Here is a 21,602-nt window from a genome sequence, read left to right on the forward strand (position 1 = left end):
TACTGTCTGATAAACATTGTTACAATATTCTGTCTGAGGATCCGACTGATATTTTCCTGACTGAACTATCATTAATTCTCCAGACTGGTGTTGAGAAAAAAGTGATCACGAAAATTGAATCAGAGTTTATCTTTATTAAGCACCCGCCCTTGGCCACCTTTTACCATCTTCCCAATGTCCAAAAGGTATCAAACCTCCACCCGGCAGACCAATAGTGTCTGACGTTGAAAATCTTACATCCAACGCCAGCATCTATATAGATACAGGTAAACCCCGTTATAACACGGTCCTCGGGGTCGACCCCGAGACCACCGCATTAGTAACGGGGTCGCGCTAATTTTTTTTAAAAATGGCCGCCGCGTGCCTGATCGGGAAGGAGTGAGGAGGGAAGGAAGTTAATTAAATAAATAAATAAAAAAAAAGTTTTAAAAAAATGGCGGCGATTCATCCCTCCTCCCTCTCCCTCCCAGCCCCCTCCCTCTCCCTCTCAGCCCCCTGGTTTTGCGGTGCATGGCAACGTGTGTCTGTGTCTTCCCAGCCAGATCTGCTACTGCAGCGTGTGTGAGTGTATTTCCTACCAGATCTGCTACCGCAGCATGTGTCTTCCCAGCCAGATCTGCTGCTGCTGCTGCTGCAAGAGGTGTGGTGTGTGTGTGGTGTGGTGTGTGTGGTGTGCGTGTGCATGTGCGTGTGTGTGTGTGTGTGTGTGTGTGTGTGTGTGTGTGTGTGTGTGTGTGTGTGTGTGTGTGTGTGTGTGTGTGTGTGTGTGTGTGTGTGTGTGTGTGTGTGTGTGTGTGTGTGTGTGTGTGAAAAACGGGGGCTGCTGGCATGTGAAAAACGGGGGCTGCTGACATGTGAAAAACGGGCTGGTGGGCTGCTGACATGTGAGGGGGGTGGGCTACTGACATGTGAGTGTATTGTGAGAGCTGTGTGCAGTGAGTGTGTGCAGTGAGTGTGTGCAGTTAGTGTGTGCAGTGTGAGCAATGAGCAGTGTGTGCAGTGTGAGCAATGAGCAGTCTGTGTGCAGTGTGCAGTGTGTGTCAGTGTGAGCAGTGTGTGTGCAGTGTGCAGTGTGTGCAATGTGAGCAATGAGCAGTGTGTGTGCAGTGTGCATTGTGTGCAGTGTGAGCAATGAGCAGTGTGTGTGCAGTGTGCAGTGTGTGTCAGTGTGAGCAATGAGCAGTGTGTGTGCAGTGTGCAGTGTGTGCAGTGTGAGCAATGAGCAGTGTGTGTGCAGTGTGTGCAGTGTGAGCAATGAGCAGTGTGTGTGCAGTGTGCAGTGTGTGCAGTGTGAGCAATGAGCAGTGTGTGTGCGGTGTGCAGTGTGTGTCAGTGTGAGCAGTGTGTGTGCAGTGTTCAGTGTGCACAGTGTGAGCAATGAGCAGTGTGTGTGCAGTGTGCAGTGTGTGTCAGTGTGAGCAATGAGCAGTGTGTGTGAAGTGTGCAGTGTGTGTCAGTGTGAGCAAAGAGCAGTGTGTGTGTGCAGTGTGCAGTATGTGTCAGTGTGAGCAGTGTGTGTGCAGTGTGCAGTGTGTGCAGTGTGAGCAATGAGCAGTGTGTGCGCAGTGTGTGCAGTGTGAGCAATGAGCAGTGTGTGTGCAGTGTGCAGTGTTTCAGTGTGAGCAGTGTGTGTGCAGTGAGCAGTGTGTGTGCAGTGTGTGCAGTGAGAGTGTGTGCAGTGTGTGCTCCCGTTTAAAAAAAATTAAATTAAATTATTTTTTTTTTAAACGGGAGCCACGGGAAAACCGCGTTATAACCGAATCGCGGTATAACAAGGCGCGTTATAACGGGGTTTACCTGTACCTTCTTACGCCCTTTTGTGGACGCACTCCCCTTGTATTTTAAAGATACAAAGGCAGCACTCCTGAGATTAGATGGTATTACTGTGGATAGCAATACCTTACTAGTGGGTATTGATGTGGAAAGCTTGTATACAAGTATACCTCATGCCTCTGGTTTACAAGCAATTAAACATTTCCTTTGGGCCAGGGATACTCATTCACATGCACATAATGAGTTTGTATTACAACTGCTTAATTTTGTACTTACCAAGAATTTCTTTTTATTTAATAATAAGATATACCACCAAATCCAGGGAACCGCCATGGGCACCACATGGGCTCCCACCTATGCTAATCTCTATCTAGGCTGGTGGGAGGAAACCGTGGTGTTCATGGAGGACTACTCAATGTACACAGATCATATAGATCTTTGGTCCCGGTACATTGATGACGTGCTCCTGTTATGGAACGGCATGGAGAATCTTTTGGTAGAATTCATTGATAAGCTCAATAATAATGCACATAATCTGAAATTAACATACGATATTCAAAAGGAGTGCATCAACTTCCTTGATATCACAATCACTAAGCAGACGAGCGGTAAATTAGAAACCACAATTTATCGCAAACCCACCGCCACAAACAGTCTCCTCAAAGCAGACAGCCATCACCCTAAACAATTGATACGTAACATCCCCACAGGCCAATTTCTTCGCCTAAAACGTAACTGTTCCAGCGCTATAGAATTTAAGATCCAGTCCAAAGACCTCACCAAGCGATTCTTGGAAAGAGGATATTCAAAATCCATTATTAAATAGGCATACCATAGGTCACTTAACACCCCAAGACCTAGTTTACTTGTGGAACATCCAAGACTGGACAACGATAAGGCACAAACCATACATTTTATTGGGACGTTTTGTAGTCAGTGGCAATCCATTCGCCAGATTTTAACTAAACACTGGCACATATTGCTTCAAGATGATTACCTATCGAAAATACTACAAAATACACCAAATATGGTTAGCCGCAGAGCACGTAACCTCCGTGACCGTCTGGTTAAAAGCCACTTTCAGAAAAAAAAAAAACGTACTTGGCTAGGTAATAAACCCTGTGGCACATATACCTGCGGACGTTGTAAGGCTTGTCCTTCAATCAAAGTAAGCAAAACATTTACTGATTCAGCTTCTCTCAACACCTATTTTACCAAAGACTTTATTAACTGTCTTACCACAGGGGTGGTATATTTGATCCATTGCTCCTGTGGTAAACAATATGTTGGAGAAACACACAGAGCCTTTAAAGTACGCATTTTGGAACATCTAGGTTCTGTCCGGAACAAACTTGATACACCAGTGGCAAGACACATAAATGACATACACCAGGGAGATGCTTCCAATTTACAATTTATGGGAATAGCTCATATACTGCACCGACACACTTTATTCGAGCAAATACCCAGTATGTACCTGGCAGATACCTGGAATGCGCCGCTCCTCACCTCTGACAAGCCCTGTTGCGTTTGCCTTCCCTGCCTGGGTTCATGCCTGGCTGACGGGCGGCTGATCTGTTAAATGATAATGATTAGGATTTAATAGGCTGCAATGCTTCGCGTGTCTACCAGATGGCATAAATTCATGAATTGTAATGCAGTATATATATATATAAACTGTGCAGTATTGCAGCCAGCGGGAATAAAATGCTTCAATCCCTGCCTGGAAAATACCTCAATGCACTCGGGCAGAAAACAGTCACAAACCTCAATACACCCGGGTATACCCGAATTCGTGGGACTAGCCGAGCTCGAATAAAGTGTGTCGCCAGTGTACCCCTGGGGCCCACGCAAGGGCAACTGGGATATCAAATTGAGACAATGCGAATGTAGGTGGATTTACCTATTAAACACACTTTCACCGCACGGTCTCAATGAAGGTTTTATTTTTTCTCCTTTTCTTTGATTATGGGTAGAGGGATCCCGGTATATAGGACCTGCTATAATACCAGCTTAGTAGGTTCCGTTTTGACTCTATAGGCGGATCCGTCAGGTTAGTCCACTCCTACACCTGCCCATTAATTTATTTATTTATTTAGTCTACCATTTATTTATTTATTCATTGATTTGTTTATGTTATTTCATTTTTTATACATTTTTATACATTTTTTATTCATTTCATTTATTTATTCAATTATTATTCATTTTTGTGAGCATCTCCTTATGTATGCCATTGTCTGACTGTTCCATTACTTATGGGTGCCTTTACAATCATATATGTATGTTAATTATCATTCATTTACCATATTAGTCTATTCTCCCCCTTTCCCCTCACCTTTGTCCCTCCCCTCCCTACCCACCCACCCCTTGATTCCTTATTTGTCTGTCTGGTAAGGATTTTCCTTCATCGTCATTGCCAGGTAGGATCTTTACAGGCAATTTGTCCACTCCTCCCCTATTAGGGAGGGTACATAAGGTCACACTACACATCACAAACTACTCCTCGCCCTTGAGAAAGCACGCTGTGACGTGAGAAAGCACGCGTGACGTCATCACGTTGGCGCTCACGTGGTTAGTGTTTGGAGGCGAGATCAGTCCGGGATACTTCCCAGGGCTGCAGCGGTTCACTAACAAGCACAGGACACACTACATCAGGTTGTATACTCATCATTTGGTTGATTTATTCAGTGTCTGTGGGGAGTTACTAAGTTCTTACTCTCCTGCTGCGTGTGTTGGCATTATTTTTGCCTGTACAGCCTCACATAGAGTTTGTGTGAGACTTGTGTTACAGTATAAGTACAGCATATCACCATTTGTTAGTGCGATTTAGGCATAAGATATACTACACTGCCTATTCCTCTCACCACCATACACGTTTGGGGACTTTTAACTATGCATTTTTATGCATTTTTATGGTGTTTCGTCGGGTTTTAATTGTTTAATAAAACTTTATTATTTTTGTTGAGTTTGACTTTTTGCGGCTTACCCCACTGTGGGATTTGGCTATTTTTGGCTTCCACTGTAATAACATTTCTACCTTTAGTGTTATCTACACTGGCGACACACTTTATTCGAGCTCGGCTAGTCCCACGAATTCGGGTATACCCGGGTGTATTGAGGTTTGTGACTGTTTTCTGCCCGAGTGCATTGAGTTATTTTCCAAGCCGGGATTGAAGCATTTTATTCCAGCTGGCTGCAATACTGCACAGTATATATATATATACTGCATTACAATTCATGAATTTATGCCATCTGGTAGACACACGAAGCATTGCAGCCTATTAAATCCTAATCATTATCATTTAACAGATCAGCCGCCCATCAGCCAGGCATGAACCCAGGCTGGGAAGGCAAATGCAACGGGGCTTGTCAGAGGTGAGGAGCGGCGCATTCCAGGTATCTGCCAGGTACATACCGGGTATTTGTTCGAATAAAGTGTGTCGGTGCAGTATCATGAGTGTTACTATTGGGAGCTTTATGTAATCCTTGTGATTACTTGTGTGTTTCATGTTGCCTTCTTTCTCCTAAGCACCAGGTAGCTTTTGTTTATGTTTATTTTGTTGTTGTTTTGTTTGGTGAGCGACATTTTCTCTGTGTGTTTATAGGGGACAAAAGAGAACCTGATGCCCGGGATTGCCACAGTAGAGACAACGCCCGGCGTTGCGTCTATGCAGTTTCTTGCTGGAAGAAAACTTGTTACCCCCAAGTTGCATAGGCTCTGAGATATCTGGCGGAAGGGGTTTAGCTGTTACGGCATGGGAAGAAGGAACCATGCTGGTGTGCGTGCTCAAGACTTGCCCCACCTCAGCAGGGTCCATGTTTGTTGGGCTGAGCATACTACAGTGGCGGCCGCCCTTAGTCTAAAGCGGCCACCTCCGCAGTTATTTTTCAAATGCATTCAGACGCGGGCTTTTTTTTTTTTCTCCAGCGCCGCAGGCGCTTCCTTTGTTCAGCGCCATTAGTGCTGATTGGAGAAATGGCCGCACGCGGCCGCAAGATGCAGCTGGCGCGTGGCCAATTTCCACGGGGAAAACAAAAAGCCGAGAAAAAATGCGGTTAAGCTTTAGATTAAGCTTGGCTGCAGCAGTATAACGGAGTGCTCACCAAACAAAGCGTGACGGCGAGGCCGAGGTGGGGATTTGATATAACACCAACCCACAGCCGCGTGGGGGCGTTTGGAGTGTAGATTGGTCGAGGTAGCCAGGTTGAGGTAGGAGAGGTCTGGATGATCAGTAATACTTGCCAAGATCGTGTTGGACAGTAGTGGATCATAGGAGGTAATTAGCCGTGGTCTGGATTGGAGAGAGGCAGATCGTCGTAGTATTTAGCTGAGGTCAGTGTTGGAATGGATCGTCGAGGAGATAGCCGGGGTTGGAATGGAGAAGTGCGGATGGTTGTACTTAGCCGAGGTCAGGAGAACAGAAGAGCGGAGTCCCGAGGAAAATCTAAGGTCAGGAACAAGGATCTGGAGACACAACAAGACTGTGGAGGCAAGACAGAAGTGAACACTTCTCTAGCAGTAAGGCTTATGCTCAACCGATAAACCAGTGAAATGGCTGAGCATATAAGGCAAACAGGAACCAATGAGAACAAGGCAAGAGAACGCGCATCAGGAGCCCTTGCTGCGATTGGTGCAGGAGACAGGTGTGGGAGGGCTTAGAGGCGGAGGTTGATGATGTGGTACCTGCGCACGTAGAGCACGCGCAACTCGGAGGCGGGACCAGAGGGTTTGGTATAAACTTCCGCGGGTGATGCGCGCACGCCCATAATCTGACGGCTGATAGATGGCCCTGGTGATGCGCCGCAGGAGGTGGGGAAAGCTGAGCACCCGATCGTAGGCCAAGGTAACGAGGGGGCACGCTGAGGGTAGCGGGACTCGCGGATCCTTACAGCAGTGCCCAATTAGTGAACCGAATCACTGACAGTTGGTCTATTGCAGTCAGTTAACCCAATGCAGTATAGATCATGCTATCTGCAAGCTGAAGTTCTCCTCGAAATGATATGATGAGAAGAACATAGCAGAATTAAATTTCATTTGCAGTTACAGGACAGGGAAAAGTAGGGAATGCACTCACATTTTCCAAGTCTATTTAGCGCAATAAGTGTGTTAAGGGCAGCTTCTTTGGAATGCACCAAAAACCGCCTCAGATCTGCCTTCAATGTCTCATTCCACTTATCGTGTCGGCAATGGCCTTGCCGGTATGGAAACTTCCGCGTGTGCGTGCGCACCAAGTACGGTGTCCCAGTGGAATCAGGATGGCTGGTCTGTACGGTGTCCTCTGAGTGACAAAAAACCAACGCATTTCGTCTTCGTCAGAATATCGGAACCCGTGAGGAAGGCGAAACGTGTAGGGTATTTTGCCACTCGGAGGACACCGTACAGTCCAGCCAGCCATCCTGATTGCACTGAGACACTGTTCTGTGGTGCGCACACAGACACAGAAGTTTCCATACCGGCAAGGCCATCACCGACACGAGAAGCGGAGCGAGACATTGGAGGCAGATCTGCAGCAATTTTTTGTGTATTCCAGGGAGACTTGAGTGTGCCCATAACACACTTATTGGGCTAAATGGACTTGGAAAATATGACTGCATTCCCTACTTTTCCCTGTCCTGTAACTGCATATTAAATTGTATTATGCTATGTTCTTCTTATCATTTCATTTTGAGGAGGACTTCAGCTTGCAGATAGCTTGATCTATACTGTATTGACTGCAACAGACCAGCTGTGAGTGCTTCAGTTCACTAATTGGGCACTGCATAACAAGAATTACACATATTTGTGCTTTAATATCTGTTTATCTTTAAAATCTGATCCCTGCATATTCTTCTCATTAGTCTCATTGCAAAACAAGTTAATAATGACAGGAATTAAGGTTGTTAATACTCTATATACATGGCATGCTCCAGGATACAGTATGTTCTTTTTACAGGGGTTGTTTTGAGCAGTGGTGAGCGCTGGAAGCAGCTGCGACGCTTTTCCCTTATGACCCTGAGGAATTTTGGAATGGGGAGAAGGAGCATTGAGGAGAGGATCCAGGAGGAGGCTCAGAGTCTGGTGGAGGAGCTCAAGACATATAAACGTATGAATCTGACTGTCTAGTGTTAGGCTCTCATCTCATCTGTTATAGGTTGTGATATCTTCTAGGGGATCCACATTAGAGTTCTTCCTTGATGAAATTATAGTATACAGAGCTTTCCAACCCCTCATAGGTTTATTCTTCAAGGTCTGTTCGGCTCTCACAAAATGTAAATTTCAAAAGTGAAAGTAAGAAAAATTGAGCAAAAAAGCTATGTTCATTGACTTTTTAGTATCACCCAAACTTTTTGCAAAATTTTTGCAAACTTTTTGCAAACTTTTGGATCAAAGTAAAAAAAAATTGTATCAATCTTTTTTATTGGCATTGACATTTCCGTTAATGAGTACATACTTTTCAGTAACATAAAATTGTTTAAGTTCGACTTTATTGAGTGCATGCTAGCCAACATTGTTTTTTAATTGTAGGGGTTAAGGGAGTGGAGGAGGGGGAGGGGTGGGGGGGGGGGGCTGGGAGTGGAGGAGGGTAGACAGACAGAGGGGGGAGGAGGGGAGGGAGGGTTGGAGAGTGGGAAAAGGAGGGCGGGTGCGGGGGGGGGGGGAAGTCCCCCTTGGCTCGTCTACGTCTCCCACCTTTGGGATCTGGGTTATTCCCTTCACTAGGGTTTGCGCTTTATGTCTTTATCTGAAGCCCTGGGGTCCTATCCATGGGTCCCATGTGTTCCAGAACTGTGTCATTTTTTTGTGCAGCATAGCTGTTAATTTTTCCATAGACATTACTTCATCCACCCGCCTTATGACTGTGTTTCTTGCAGGGGCTTTGACCTACTTCCAGGCTGCTGCTATTGAGCACCTGGCTGCAGTCAAGATTGCAGAGACCAGTCTACTCATGGGTGGGGGTAGGTCGTCAAAGGGTCTACTCAGCACCAGGGACAGTGGGTCTAGGGGAGAGGAATTCCCGTTGTCTCATAGAGCAGCGTCTGGATCCTAACCCACCAAATATGGGCCATGTCTCCCTTTTGACCACATCCTCTCCAGCACAGGTCTGGGGTGCCGGGGAAGATCTGGCTCAGTCTAGCTGGGGTCAGGTACCATTGGAATAGAATTTTGTAGATATTCTCCTTTGTTACTGTGCAGATTGAGGTTTCTGCTGCCATCTCCCAGATATCCTCCCACTCCTCATTGTCAATTTGTATATTTAAGTCCGCAGACCATTTTTGCATATAGTGGTGGGTCGGGGATTCTGATGCTGACTCTATCCCCCTATATATCTCAGAGATTAGGCCTCTTTGATACCTGCCTTTACTGCATAGTGTTTCGAATCTGGTGGGTGGGGGAAATTTGGAGTTCTGCGAGAGCGAGAGCAAAAAATGTCTAATTTGTAGGTATTTGAATAGGTGGAGGTGTTGAGCTTGGTATTTGTCCCGTACCTCTTTAAATGTTACAATCTCTCCATTTTTCAGCAAGTCTGCAACCAGCCTTATTCCAAGCCCCTGAAATTGGGCAAATTGCTTTTTGGAGCACCCGGGCGGGAAGTTCGGGTTCCCAAAGATCGGGGTGATTTGTGAGATGGTGTTTAGCAGACCATACTTCCCTTTGCTTTTCAGCCACGAGTCCCACGTGCATGTCATTGCTCCTAGATCAAACCTCCTTGATCCTCCTTCTTTTCCTCCTTGGGACCACAGAAGTAGCTGAAATGGTAGCGGGGCTGCGTAATGTGTTTCTATCTCGAGCCAGCGGGCCGCTGCCGGGTCGCAATTCCAAACTACGGCTTGCTTTAGCTGGGCTGCGAGGTAGTACCTGACCACATCGGGACCCCCAGACCTCCTCTTAGTTTGGCTGATAACATTACCAATCTGGGGACCCTCCATCTCTTGTCATTCCAGATAAATTGGAACATTTGGGCCTGTACATTTTTTATGGCTGTTAGTGGGACGACTACGGGGAGTGTTTGGAAATAGTACAACAGCCGAGGTAGGATGTTCATTTTGAGGGAGACTATTCTCCCGAACCATGATATTTGATGTTTTTTCCACGACTCTAAGTCTTTTTTAATTTGATCAAATAGTGGGGGGTAGTTGTATTGATAGAGGGATCCATGGGAGCTCGAGATTCTTATACCTAGGTATTTGATGTATGTGGTGCTCCACTTGTATTTATAATTGGACTGCAAAAGCTTCCACGTTGTGATTGGGAGGGATATGTTAAGTGCTTCTGACTTGTCTATATTTATTTTATAGTCAGAGACTGTTCCAAATTGGTGGAGTACCTTTTGTAGGTTCGGGAGGGAGATGTGGGGGTCAGCGAGGGTCAGGATCACATCATCTGCAAATAGGGAAATTTTGTATTCCTTTGTGGTGATCAAAATCCCATTGATGCCCTTTTGTTGTCTAATTTTGGCTGACAATGGTTCAATTGTTAAGGCAAATAGGAGTTGGGATAGCGGGCAGCCCTGTCTGGTCCCATTTCTGATTGTAATTGGGTCTGATAGTCCACCTGAAATTTTTACATATGCTGTGGGGTTTTGGTAGAGGGCTCTAACACCCTCTAAATAGGGACCACTAAAACCAAACTTCAGCATTGTTTGGTCTAGGAAGGACCATCTGATCCTGTCGAACATTTTTTCTGCGTCGAGGCTCAGGATCATTGCATTGGTTCCTGTGAGATGCACGTGGTCGATGATATCCACTATTTTGCGGGTATTGTCGGAGGCCTGTCTTCCTGACACAAAACCTATTTGATCTGTATTAATGAGTCTGGGGAGAATTGGGTTGAGCCTGTTTGCTAGTATCTTGCTGTAAATTTTGAGATCTGAGTTAAGTAGGGATATTGGCCTGTAGTTGCCACAAAGGAGCGGGTCTCGAACCTCCTTGTGGATAATGGCTAAATTTGCTGCAGTGATGTTAGCGGGGATTGGCTCTCCTTGTAAGAAAGAGTTGAACATGTCAAGTAAGTAAGGGACAGAGTCAGCATGAATGTCTTATAGTAAGTGTTAGAAAATCCGTCCGGGCCCGGAGTTTTTGCCGGATTTGAGGGAGCTAATGGCTTCGGTTAGTTCTTCTAGGGTAATGTCTTTATTTAGTTTATCTAGTTCGGCCTGTGAAAGGGAGGGGAGGGAGCACTCCTCCAGGTATTTCGAGATTGTCTCTAAGGGGGTCGGATTTTGGCCCAGAGGATGTAGGTTATACAGTTGAGAGTAGTAGTCAGCAAATTCTTGTGCTATTTCTTTTTCGTCATACTGCACCGACACACTTTATTCGAGCAAATACCCAGTATGTACCTGGCAGATACCTGGAATGCGCCGCTCCTCACCTCTGACAAGCCCCGTTGCGTTTGCCTTCCCAGCCTGGGTTCATGCCTGGCTGACAGGCGGCTGATCTGTTAAATGATAATGATTAGGATTTAATAGGCTGCAATGCTTCGCGTGCCTACCAGATGGCATAAATTCATGAATTGTAATGCAGTATATATATATATACTGTGCAGTATTGCAGCCAGCGGGAATAAAATGCTTCAATCCCTGCCTGGAAAATAACGCAATGCACTCGGGCAGAAAACAGTCAAAAACCTGAATACACCCGGGTATACCCTAATTCGTGGGACTAGCCGAGCTCGAATAAAGTGTGTCGCCAGTGAATGTCATTTTCCCTGATTTTGTGTGGATTTTGGATATTTGTGACTTTACCCGTATGCCTCTAAGTTTCGAGGCTAAAAGCTTATCGGCTTTGTTTCCTTTATCAAAGAATTTTTGTTTTGTACATCTTAGGGCCCTTTCTACTTCCTCTAATTGTGTTTGTTTGAGAGCTGCTCGCGTTTGGTTTAATTGCTTTAGTATTTTTTTGGATGCTGTTGTTTTGTGTTGCTGCTCTAGGTGTTTGATTTTATCTGTTAGTTCAGTTTGGAGTTTAGCTTTTTGATTTTTCTTATAGGCCGATATCGAGATTAATTCCCTCTAATTGAGGCCTTGTGTGCCTCCCAAAGCATAGCCGGGACCGAGACCGTACCTGCGTTTATCTGGAAAAAGGAGGAGAGTTTGCGTCTTATATTTGTCTCTGTCTCTGGGCAGTTGAGTAGGGAATCATTCAACTTCCATTTATAGGGATTGTTTTTGACAAAGGGTAGGGTGAGGGTGAGTTCCACTGGTGCGTGGTCAGACCAGGTAATTGGGCCGATATTGGAGTGGGAGGAAGCCTGGAGTATGTTATTGGTACCCAGAAAATAGTCTAACCTCGAGTAGGACTGATGAGGGGCGGAGAAGAAGGTGTAATCCCTTTGACCCTGGTGCTGAGCTCTCCACACATCGACCAGGGAGAATTCTTCTATTATTTCCCTGAATTTTTTTGCTTTTTTTTGTGATTGGATCATGTAAGATGTGCCTTGAGTTGCATTGGGTAGGTCTTTTGGAGTTTTTGTTTTATCTTGTGTGTGTGAGGCGACCATGTTAAAGTCTCCTCCTATAATTAAGGAAGAGAGTGCCTGCTGTTCCAGGGAGTCCAGTACTTTTTTGAGGAACTGGGTTTGATTTTCATTGGGGGCGTATATGTTCACCAATGTTATGGGTGAACCTGCTAGAGTACCCCGGAGCACCAGGAATCTTCCCTCTGGGTCTGATTGAGTGTGAGTTAGGGTGAAGGGGACATTGTTCCTTATTAGGATGCTACTCCTTTCTTTTTACTCGGGGAGGATGCGTAGAAAGCCTGTGGGAACAGGCTCTTGAATGTATTTGGGGGAACTGGTGAGTTAAATTGTGTTTCTTGCAGGAAAACGATGTCCCCTTTTGTTTTTTTGAGTTCCTGGAGCGCTAGTTTTCTTTTTTTATTTGAGTTTAGTCCCTTTATGTTAAGCGTGATTAATTTTATGTCTGTCATTTTGTGGCGTGCTTGTTTTTCGGAGCTCTGAGCTTCGAGGCCCTCTGTATTCCCACAGTGAGGGCTACTAGTCCTGCGAGCCTTAGGTGAGTTTGTGTAGGTGAGTGGGGGGGGTGGGGGAGGGTGGGGGGTTGGGAAGGGAGACACAATAGGGAGGGTGGGGGTCGTTGGGCCTTCAGATGGCCCTAGAAAGTAGGCCTCTCCCCTGTGGGCGAGAGAGGTACGGGGTTTATTACCCCTAGAGATCCTTCCAGAACTCAGAAAACGTTCGGAGACCGGAAAGAGGGTCCCACACCCTCTGTGTGAAAACTTACTTAAAACCACTTCTATGGAGACCACTTAGTGTTTAAATTTTAATGTGATGTTCAAATTTCTAAACATCATCACATAAACCTTGGGAAGAAACAAAACCTTTTTTAAGACCTCTATTTTGTCGGTCAACATTTATATCGTCTATATTGTTATGTTGTGGGCGTTCAATATTTATCAACCCGCTTTTTGGATACTCTGGGCCCGGAGTTAGCCTCGTCTCCTCTAGATGCTATTTTCCACTTCTCCGCTATAGAGGTGCGTCGTTCCTCTTCAAGATGGAGGGAAAGGACGGGGGGTTGGTGGGGGGGTTAGAGGGGAGGAAGGGGGGGGGCTGGGAGGTGAGAGGGGGGAGGAGGGGGAGGGAAAATGGAGGGAGGGGAGAGGTAGGTGGAAGGGGGAGGGGAGAGGTGGGGGAAGGGGAGAGGGGGGGAGAGAGGAGGGGGGGGAGGGGAGGGATGGAGGGGAGGGGGAGGTGGGCAAAAAAGGGGGGGGGAGGTGGGGGGAGTCTCTGGACAGGATAAGGATGTCTGTCTGGTTTGTCTTAGTTCGGGATAGTGTTGTTCCCTTTCTGTCTTTGCATGTATCTTGTCATTTGGGGGGGGGGAGGGAGAGCGGGGGGGTGAGGAGGGGGGGGGGCAGGGGGGTGGGGGGGAGGGGACGGGGGGGGGAGAGAGGAGGGTGGGCAGGGGAGGGGGAAGGAACCACTTGTCAGGGGGTGGATGCCTATCTGGCTTGTCTTATTTAGGAGCCCATGTGGGCTGGGTAGACATTTTTTTTATTAACCCTTTGTCTCTTCTCTTTTTGACAACTTGTATGGAAAAACACAACATTTGGCATTTATCATATGACATTTGCATTTTCTTATCATCTGATACATATATCCTATTGCTAGGGGGTACATTTGCTTTTGTCTGCTTATCAACTCTATTTCTTACGTGATCAATTGGCATCTTACATATATCATTTGCATTTTCTAATTGTCTTTTGCTTATATCTTATTTCTGCATAGTCCATTTGCTAGTATCTGCATTACCTCATTGTTTTTTGTTGTGATCATTTGGTTTCTACCTTACCACATTTGCATTTTGCTTTTGATTGTTGCTTAAGGCTAGACAATAAAAAACGGGGGATCGGGAGTGAGGATGGGCAGGTAGCGGGGGGGGGAGGGGGGGAGAGAGGGGAGCGGGGGAAGGGGAGCGGGGGAGGGGGAGCGGGGGGGGAGGAAACGGGGGGGAAGGGGAGCGCGGGGGGGAAGGGGAGCGGGGGGGAAGGGGAGCGGGGGGTATATAAGGGAGTGGTATAGGGGTTGCAGGTACATCCTGGATTAACAGTATATTCATTGCTCTTTCTAAATTGGCTAACTTTCCCCTGCTAGGCTGCTTTTAAAGAGCATATTGACAAAAGTCCGAGGGGGACTGGGAAAAGAAGGGTTTATACGACCTGGGCTCCTCGGACCGTGAAGTGGCAGGCCTGTCACTGGGTCCCATCATCCTGTGAGGGGGGGGTATGAAGGTGGACAGGGGGTCTAACTCTTCTGTTCATACAGGGGGCTGCGTCCTCTGTTCATGCAGGCGTGTTGCAGGTGCGTCGGTTGGCTTCGCTTTCTGCGCCCGTGGAGGGTTTCAACAGTACCTCAGTTCACTCCGTAGGTCAAGGTGGTGCTTGTCCTCTTCGGGGGGGCTAGCCGGGTCAATCAGCTCGCTACCTCAGGGCAGGACTTCGATCGAATGCTGACCGGCCTGGACGCGGTCGACCAGGATATCTTCTGGTGCTCCGATGAGGTGAGTAGTGAGAGCTTTTCCTCCTTGATGGGGTGGGGGGGATATTAGTTCACTGATGGGGTTTGTTGCAGGATCGCGGGGCAGGATGTGTGGGTGGGGGGGGGGATGAAAGTAGGTCGTGGGGAGTGGGGATAGAGGGGGGTATCAAGGGGGGGATCTGGGAGGAGGGGTGGGGAAAAAAAAGGGGGGGGAGTGTGGGAGGGGGGTGAGTCAGGGGGTGAGGGGGGGTGAGGTGTCTGACATGCGTTGGTTAATTGCTGGGTAGTGGGATTGGAGGTGCAGGTGAAGCTTCAGGGAGGAGGGGGAGGGCAAGTTTGTAGAGTAGGTTCCATAGGCAGATCGGTGGTTGATGGGGTTTACTTGCTTCGGGTCAGCGAAGGGCTGGGGAGACGTCGCTTCTCTCTGCTTATTTTTTTTTTTTTTTTGGGCTGCTTTCATAGTTTGTTGTTCCCTTTGGGGGGACCGTCATCGTGCTTCAGGTGGTATGTCCGTTACTTAGGGGCCTCTGTGTTCTGATTGGCCAGCCTTTCAGAGGCCCGGGGAACCTCCATCTCATCATTGTTTGTGGGGGACTTGGCTGGTGGTCTGTTGTCCTGTTGCTGACTCAGCCCCAACACTTTTAGGAACGCCGGCGAATCCTTTGGTCTGGAAATTGTATGGTGACGTCCATTCTTCAGGACGATCAGCTTAAAGGGGAAACCCCAACGGTAGGAGATTCCCCTTTCTTGTAGTATGTTCCTGAGGGGCTTCATTTCTTTCCTTTTTTCTAGCATGGATCTGGATAGGTCGCTGAAGATCTGTAGAGGTATGTTCTCCACTTGGATATCTCTTGCTCTCCTGCTTGCAGCCATGATCTTCTCCTTGGCTGAGTATGCGTGGAGCTTTATGATTACATCCCTGCGTCGTTCAGGGTCCGCAGGTTTGGGGCCCAGCACTCTGTGCGCCCTGTCCATCTGGAGATCATGCTCCGACAGGTCTGGGGATAGTTGTAGGAATAGTTTGCGAAGGTAGGCACGAAGCCCCTCGGCGGTGATCGTCTCTGGTATATTCCTGATTCTCAGGTTTTGACTTCAGTCCCTGTCTTCTTGTTCTTCCAGGGTGTCTCTTAGGTCTGCGACTTCTTGGCCGAGTCTTACGGTATGACTTCGTCCTCTGTTGCGTGTTGTGTGCCAACTACGTCTGTGACTTTGCGTTCCAGCACCTCAGTGCGCTTGGATAGCCCATGTATTTCAGTTCTCAGGCTTCCAGCACCATGTTCATGTCCGTTTGGATTTCTTTGCGTAGCTCCTTATGCATTCTTTGGAAGAGGGCTTCGAAATAGTGTTTGTTCAGCCCCGGTTCTTGTAAGTCTGCTGAGCCTGAGTCGGGGGCTAAGTCCGTTAGGGCCGCATGGGCTGCTTCTTCGGCGCCATCTTGGGAGTCCCCGCTCTGTTCAATGGGGCGGTGCGCGGGGGTAAAGTATTTTGTGACTCCTGGGCCTTGGGTCCCTTTTGGGCGGGCCGTCATCTTCCCTAACGTCTGCTAAGTTGTTTGTGTGTTTTTTATGCTTTTTTGTGTGGTTTGGGTCGCTCGATCATGCAATTTGCTTGTGAGGGTGGCGGTAGCGCATCGACTATCCGACCATGTTCCCTGACTTCACCGGAAGCTCTCGGAACATCTTTGTTTTAATTACTTCTGTTTCGGAAGATCCCAAGTGGTGCGAGGCCGGGACCCCTCCAGCTATATCACTGCAGGTGGGTACTGTTTATTGACCGTAGTTTATTTATCATTCAGGGTCTGTGGTATGAGGTATCCTATAAAATGCATGTATAGGCTCTGGTTATGGTTAATCTTTAACCCTTAGTCTTTGACGCCCAGGTTATGAGGGGATATATGGGGTCTTTGCACCGTGGCAGTATGATTCATTCAACAGCTCAATGTGAGATGGTCACCCCTCCTCCCACTTGCAGCTGTGGTGATGTGCCCCTCTGGTCTGTCTCCCTAGTTGTGGGGACCACCCCCCCCTGCTCTGGTCGCTGGGTTTAGGGTTTTGTGCTATTGTCAATTGACTTGGGGAGAGCAGTGTCTGGTGGCGTCCTGGTGGGTCTCTGAAAAGAAAATGGCCCCCTGCCTTCTCATTCTGCCTTTATGTATGTGCTTCACTTTTCTTTATTTGTCTTTATTTGGGGGGGTGAGGGGGGAGATTGTTGCGTCTTTATTTGAGGGGAGGATTGGAGGGGGGGTTTATGCGACCACACCCGATGGCACTCGGTTCTGCAGCCTCAGGGCGGCCCCTTTGGGGATGAAAGGGAGGCTCACGGCTCCTGCGCCGCACCGTGTCGCAGAGGGTCCAGCCAGCAGACCAAGGGGATGTTTTCAGGTCCTCCCCTCTCTGCAGCAGCCCCGCGCCAGTAGTTTGGGGTTCTGGGAGGAGATGCAGAGATAAAGGCACCTCCGCGGATCCTCGATCGAAAATGACCGCCGCTCCCTTCAATGCGGCTCCGTGGGCAGCTCTCAGCACAGTGCCAGGGTTATTTCCCCGTCAGAGTAGAGGTAAGGTGGTCGGGGGAAGGATCCTGTGTCCTCAGCAGTATGGGGGGGGGGCAGCAGGCAGGGACGAGCACCTCCGTGCACCTCCGACCGAGCCGGCATCCAGCACCCTGCCTCCCCTCCGTCAGTCTCGGCTGGCGGCCATTTTGGGCTGCTCTGAGACCGGAGCTCCAGTTCTCTCCCGCCCCGAGCCTCAGCTGTGTTATGAAGCTCCGGCGGTGCAGACCTCTCGCTCTGGCAGTAGATTTCTAGGAGGGGGGGGGGTGGCCGATGCGACCCCTCGATAAGCCGCTCGCCCGTTGGCAGGGAGGGAAGGATGAGTCCCACGTGGGCCAGTTATGGGGTGTACTCAGGCGTTGTGTGGCACAGGCGCAGCAGCATGTTGAAGGGCTGAAGGTACTTTTCTGCGGTCACTTCTCCCCAGTCGCCCCACTCCCCCAGCTCCGCTCACCTCGGTGCCCGTTAGCGTCCAGAGGTGTATCGTGTCGGGCAGGGCAGACTGCGCCTCTCCTGTGGCGGTGATCAGTAGGCCTCTGTAGCTCCTGTTTTCTTTCTTTTATTTAATTTGATAATGTCCATATATTTTATGTGATGTTTAGTCTCAAAATGATCCCTATAATGACTGCTATCCAAATTCCTAGGAAATAAGTTTATTCAATTTGTGATAGATTAGGATTGCTGTGGATTGGAAATCAAAATTTGAGGATCTACAGTATCATGCGGCCATCTTGGTCAGGCTCCAAACCACGTCCCCAAAGTAAATTTTTTAACAAATTTAAAAGGCTGACATTTGCCAAGTTGTATTAAGCCCTCGAAAAAATATGTCTATCTCAATCAGAGAAAATGCAATGTTTTTCATGGATGTATAAGGGATGGAACGTTGCAAATACAACTCAGAGCAGCTTAAAAAAATCCAATGCTACAGACCAGTAATTAATTTGGAGAACAAAAATATTGAAAAAAAACAAAGAGTTCATATCCATATGTAGCCAGGTCCCCTCTGGTTCCCCAGACATTCGGTTCTCTCTCTCTTACCTGCGACAGCGTGAGGGCAGTTGCAGGGGTGATCGCGTCACCGGGGGCTTCCGGCGACATCAGCTTTCACCCTGGTCACAGGCAGCCAGACAGCCAATAAGGCTGACAGATTCTCATGCTGCAAAGTTGCAACAATGTTGTGTGAAGACAGGGATTGTCAGTTAGGAGCTGGGACACAGAGAGGGGAGGGTGTGTTTGTGCAGGGAGGAAAGTAGCCTCCTGCACTAGGCCAGAAGTCTCCCCTTAGCCCCCAGCTAGGCCCTACTCACCTCAGCTTGTGGTTACTACAGGGACTCGAGATAGAGAGATGTGCCTAAAGGAGGCACCAAAGATCCCTTCTAAGAGGCGCACAGCAAACCTTTATAATATAATTTGGTCAGGGGTGAAGTGATATATACATAAAATAAAAAAGGTTTATTAAATAACTTCGTTAAAATCGTGTTGTGTAGTGTGATGTGTATGACACAGATAAAAATAGACTGGTTAAGTCTATAGTACTACTCTGTTTTCCTAGTCACTACCAGTAGTGAACAATGCTAAAGTGATGGTTTCACACAGGTTGCACTCATATGAGAGCTTATCAGGATGTAAAGTGTTACTGCTTACAGCTGATTCCTAAGTCCAAACTTAATAGTGTACATCCGTTGTTATCGGTGCTAAACTAGACTTTGTAGACCTGAATAGGCAGGGGATAACTGCTGGCAGCGGATAGCCCGTAAGTAAGGCTCTCAATGGGCTAAAAACTGTACTAGTGTCATTAACGTGGTCCCTGTTGGGTTCTGAAGGCAAAACACACAGCCAAAGAGGGTAAGTGAAATTAGCTGTTCTAGTGTTTAACCTCTTCGCACATATATAGTTACTGCCAGATATTGTTTAATTGAATCAGATACCCAGCTGCATATAGTTAAGTGCTGGATCTTAGGCAGGGAATGTGTATATGTTCTTCCTAAGAGGCTCCACTAGAAACGGATCAGGTATTTATTATGCAGTATGGGGTATTCCCCTCTGTGTATCATCACATATCTGTAGTGTGCAATTACACTCCAGTGCTGGCAGAGTTCACGATGTCACACTGTACAGGACAAGCTTGCTACAAATAATGTTACTTTGTCACAAAAGGGGCAGAGTTTGAACAGGTAAGGTATAGATCTCTGCTGAGAAAGTTTCTAGGTCTGAGCCCAGTATAGTTTCGTTGGAGTAGATCAAATGTCCAACTGCATATGGTTAAATGCTAGTTCTTAGGCAGAGGAGGTATGTCTGTTTCCTCAGTACATAGTAAGTATTTCTGCTGAAAAACGGGTCAGGTTTTCACTGCAGGTATATACCCAGAGACAGGGTAAATTGTTCCTGCAGATAAATATATACTGTGGGGTGGTTCCCTCTATATGTTAGCATATACTGGCAGAGTACAGTTAAACCGTAATGCAGGACAAAATCGCAGTGTCACACTGCACAGGGCAGGATTGCTGAAAATGTGGTAAGTCTCTCCAGAGCTCCTCTGTTCACCGGATGATATAGGCACAGCAAAAAACAAGTTACAAACACCTCTTTAAGTGGGTGTATCAGTTATAGTAACCATGAACATTGTTTAGCATACATGTAGCAAGTGTTAATACCATGAGTTAGTTAATAGATCGTTACTTTGTCACAAACGGGGCAGAGTTTGAACAGGTAAGGTATAGATCTCTGCTGAGAAAGTTTCTAGCCCTGAACCCGGTGTAATCTCGTTGGAGTGGATCAAGTGTCCAGCTACATATGGTTAAATGCTAGTTCTTAGGCAGAGGAGGTGTGTCTGCTTCCTCAGTGCACAGTGAGTATCTCTGCTGAAAACGGGTCAGGTTTTCACTGCAGGTATATACCCAGAAACGGGGCAGATTGTTCCTGCGGATATATATACTGTGGGGTGGTTCCCTCTATGTATTAGCATATACTGGTAGTGTACATTAAAACTGTAATGCAGGACAAAACCGCAGTGTCACGCTGCACAGGGCAGGCTTGCTGCAAATAATGTGGTAAGTCTCTCCAGAGCTCTTCTGTTCACCGAGTGATAAGAGCACAGCAATAAACAAGTTACAAACACCTCTTTAAATGGGTGTATCAGTGATAATAACCATGAGTATTGTTCAGCATACAGGTAGCCAGTATTAATACCATGAGTTAGTTAATAGATCGTGCTATATGGTGCACAAGTAGTACTATGTCGGCAAAGACCCAACAACATCTAGGGGTTTCTGAGCGAGGTTCCTCTCTACAGTACTACAGGGACTCCCCTTAGACAAGGGACAGGGTCCTGTAGAACCTAGACAAGTGAGGGTCCAGTCAGGAACCGTGACTATCCTGGCAATTGCTGTGAAGGTAATACATCCTCTGCGTTAGCAGAGAAAAGAGACATTATAAAGGTGGATCACTCCATGCGTGAGCCACCCACCGTTGAGGCGGAGGCATCTTGGATCATCTCCTGGAGCAAAGGATTCCAAGCAAAGGTCATCTGCGCACCCGGTAGCAGGAACACTGGGCAGGTATTATCCAAGTCACCAAGTGCACCACCCTATACACTTCATCTTAGTGGGCAGCGCTGTTCCACACGTGGGTGGGGTTGTGGGACTCTTGGGACTTTGTGTACAAGGACTTTGGGGATACTGTGTAAGGAGGTTATAGCCCAGTTAGGGGCAAGGTTATAGCTGCCAGCTAGTGGCAGAGGGTGGCATATATATCGTTGTGCATACTGATGATGTTGCACTGTTAAAGTATGATACTCTGTGTTGTGTTGCTATACAATATGATGTGATGTTATTGTGTTATTTGCTCGTTCAGTAAACCTTTTAGCCATAACCCTGGTGTATGTGGTTTCTGGGTGGGTTCCTATACTAGGCCCATTCTACATTCCTATAGAATCCTACATAGGTGGAGGTGCTGACTGACGAGAACATTCCAGAGGATTCACCCCAGGCTCTCACTAGCGGAGGCTCAGACCTCCTGTGAGCCTGACAGGTATACTGCACCACACCTGGTAACATATAGGTTCCCCCTCACATACACTCTATATGCGATTGGGTGGGGGAATACCCATTACATTTGGAGGCGCTGCTGAGATCAGACTTGGGGTGCCCTATAGTTTTTTTTCACCAAAAATGTTTGTAAAGTCCGGACACGAGGTCCTCGCCTGGGCCTTGAGGCAAGATTTTAGCCCCCGCCGTGTGGTGGCCGTAGGAGGCCTTCCTGCAAAAATATCAGATGTGGAGGTCTGTGATCATATGTGTAAAATCC

General features: G+C 47.4%; 1 protein-coding gene across 3 annotated transcripts in view; it reads left to right on the forward strand.

The window, feature by feature from the left end:
* LOC142498676 (cytochrome P450 2G1-like) overlaps window positions 1–21,602 on the forward strand; it is a 127,337-nt gene that overhangs the window by 37,146 nt on the left and 68,589 nt on the right. For 2 of the 3 annotated variants that reach the window (XR_012802522.1, XM_075606938.1), the window contains exon 3: window positions 7,707–7,856. The exons of the other annotated variant lie outside the window; for it this stretch is intronic. Coding sequence is in view for 1 of the 2 variants with exons in the window: in XM_075606938.1 (XP_075463053.1) it covers window positions 7,707–7,856 (150 nt within the window). In the remaining variant the exon portion in view is untranslated. The remainder of the gene's footprint in view (window positions 1–7,706; window positions 7,857–21,602) is intronic. 3 annotated transcript variants of the gene reach the window in all.

Source organism: Ascaphus truei, chromosome 7, assembly GCF_040206685.1.
Source record: "Ascaphus truei isolate aAscTru1 chromosome 7, aAscTru1.hap1, whole genome shotgun sequence".
NCBI lineage: Eukaryota > Metazoa > Chordata > Amphibia > Anura > Ascaphidae > Ascaphus > Ascaphus truei.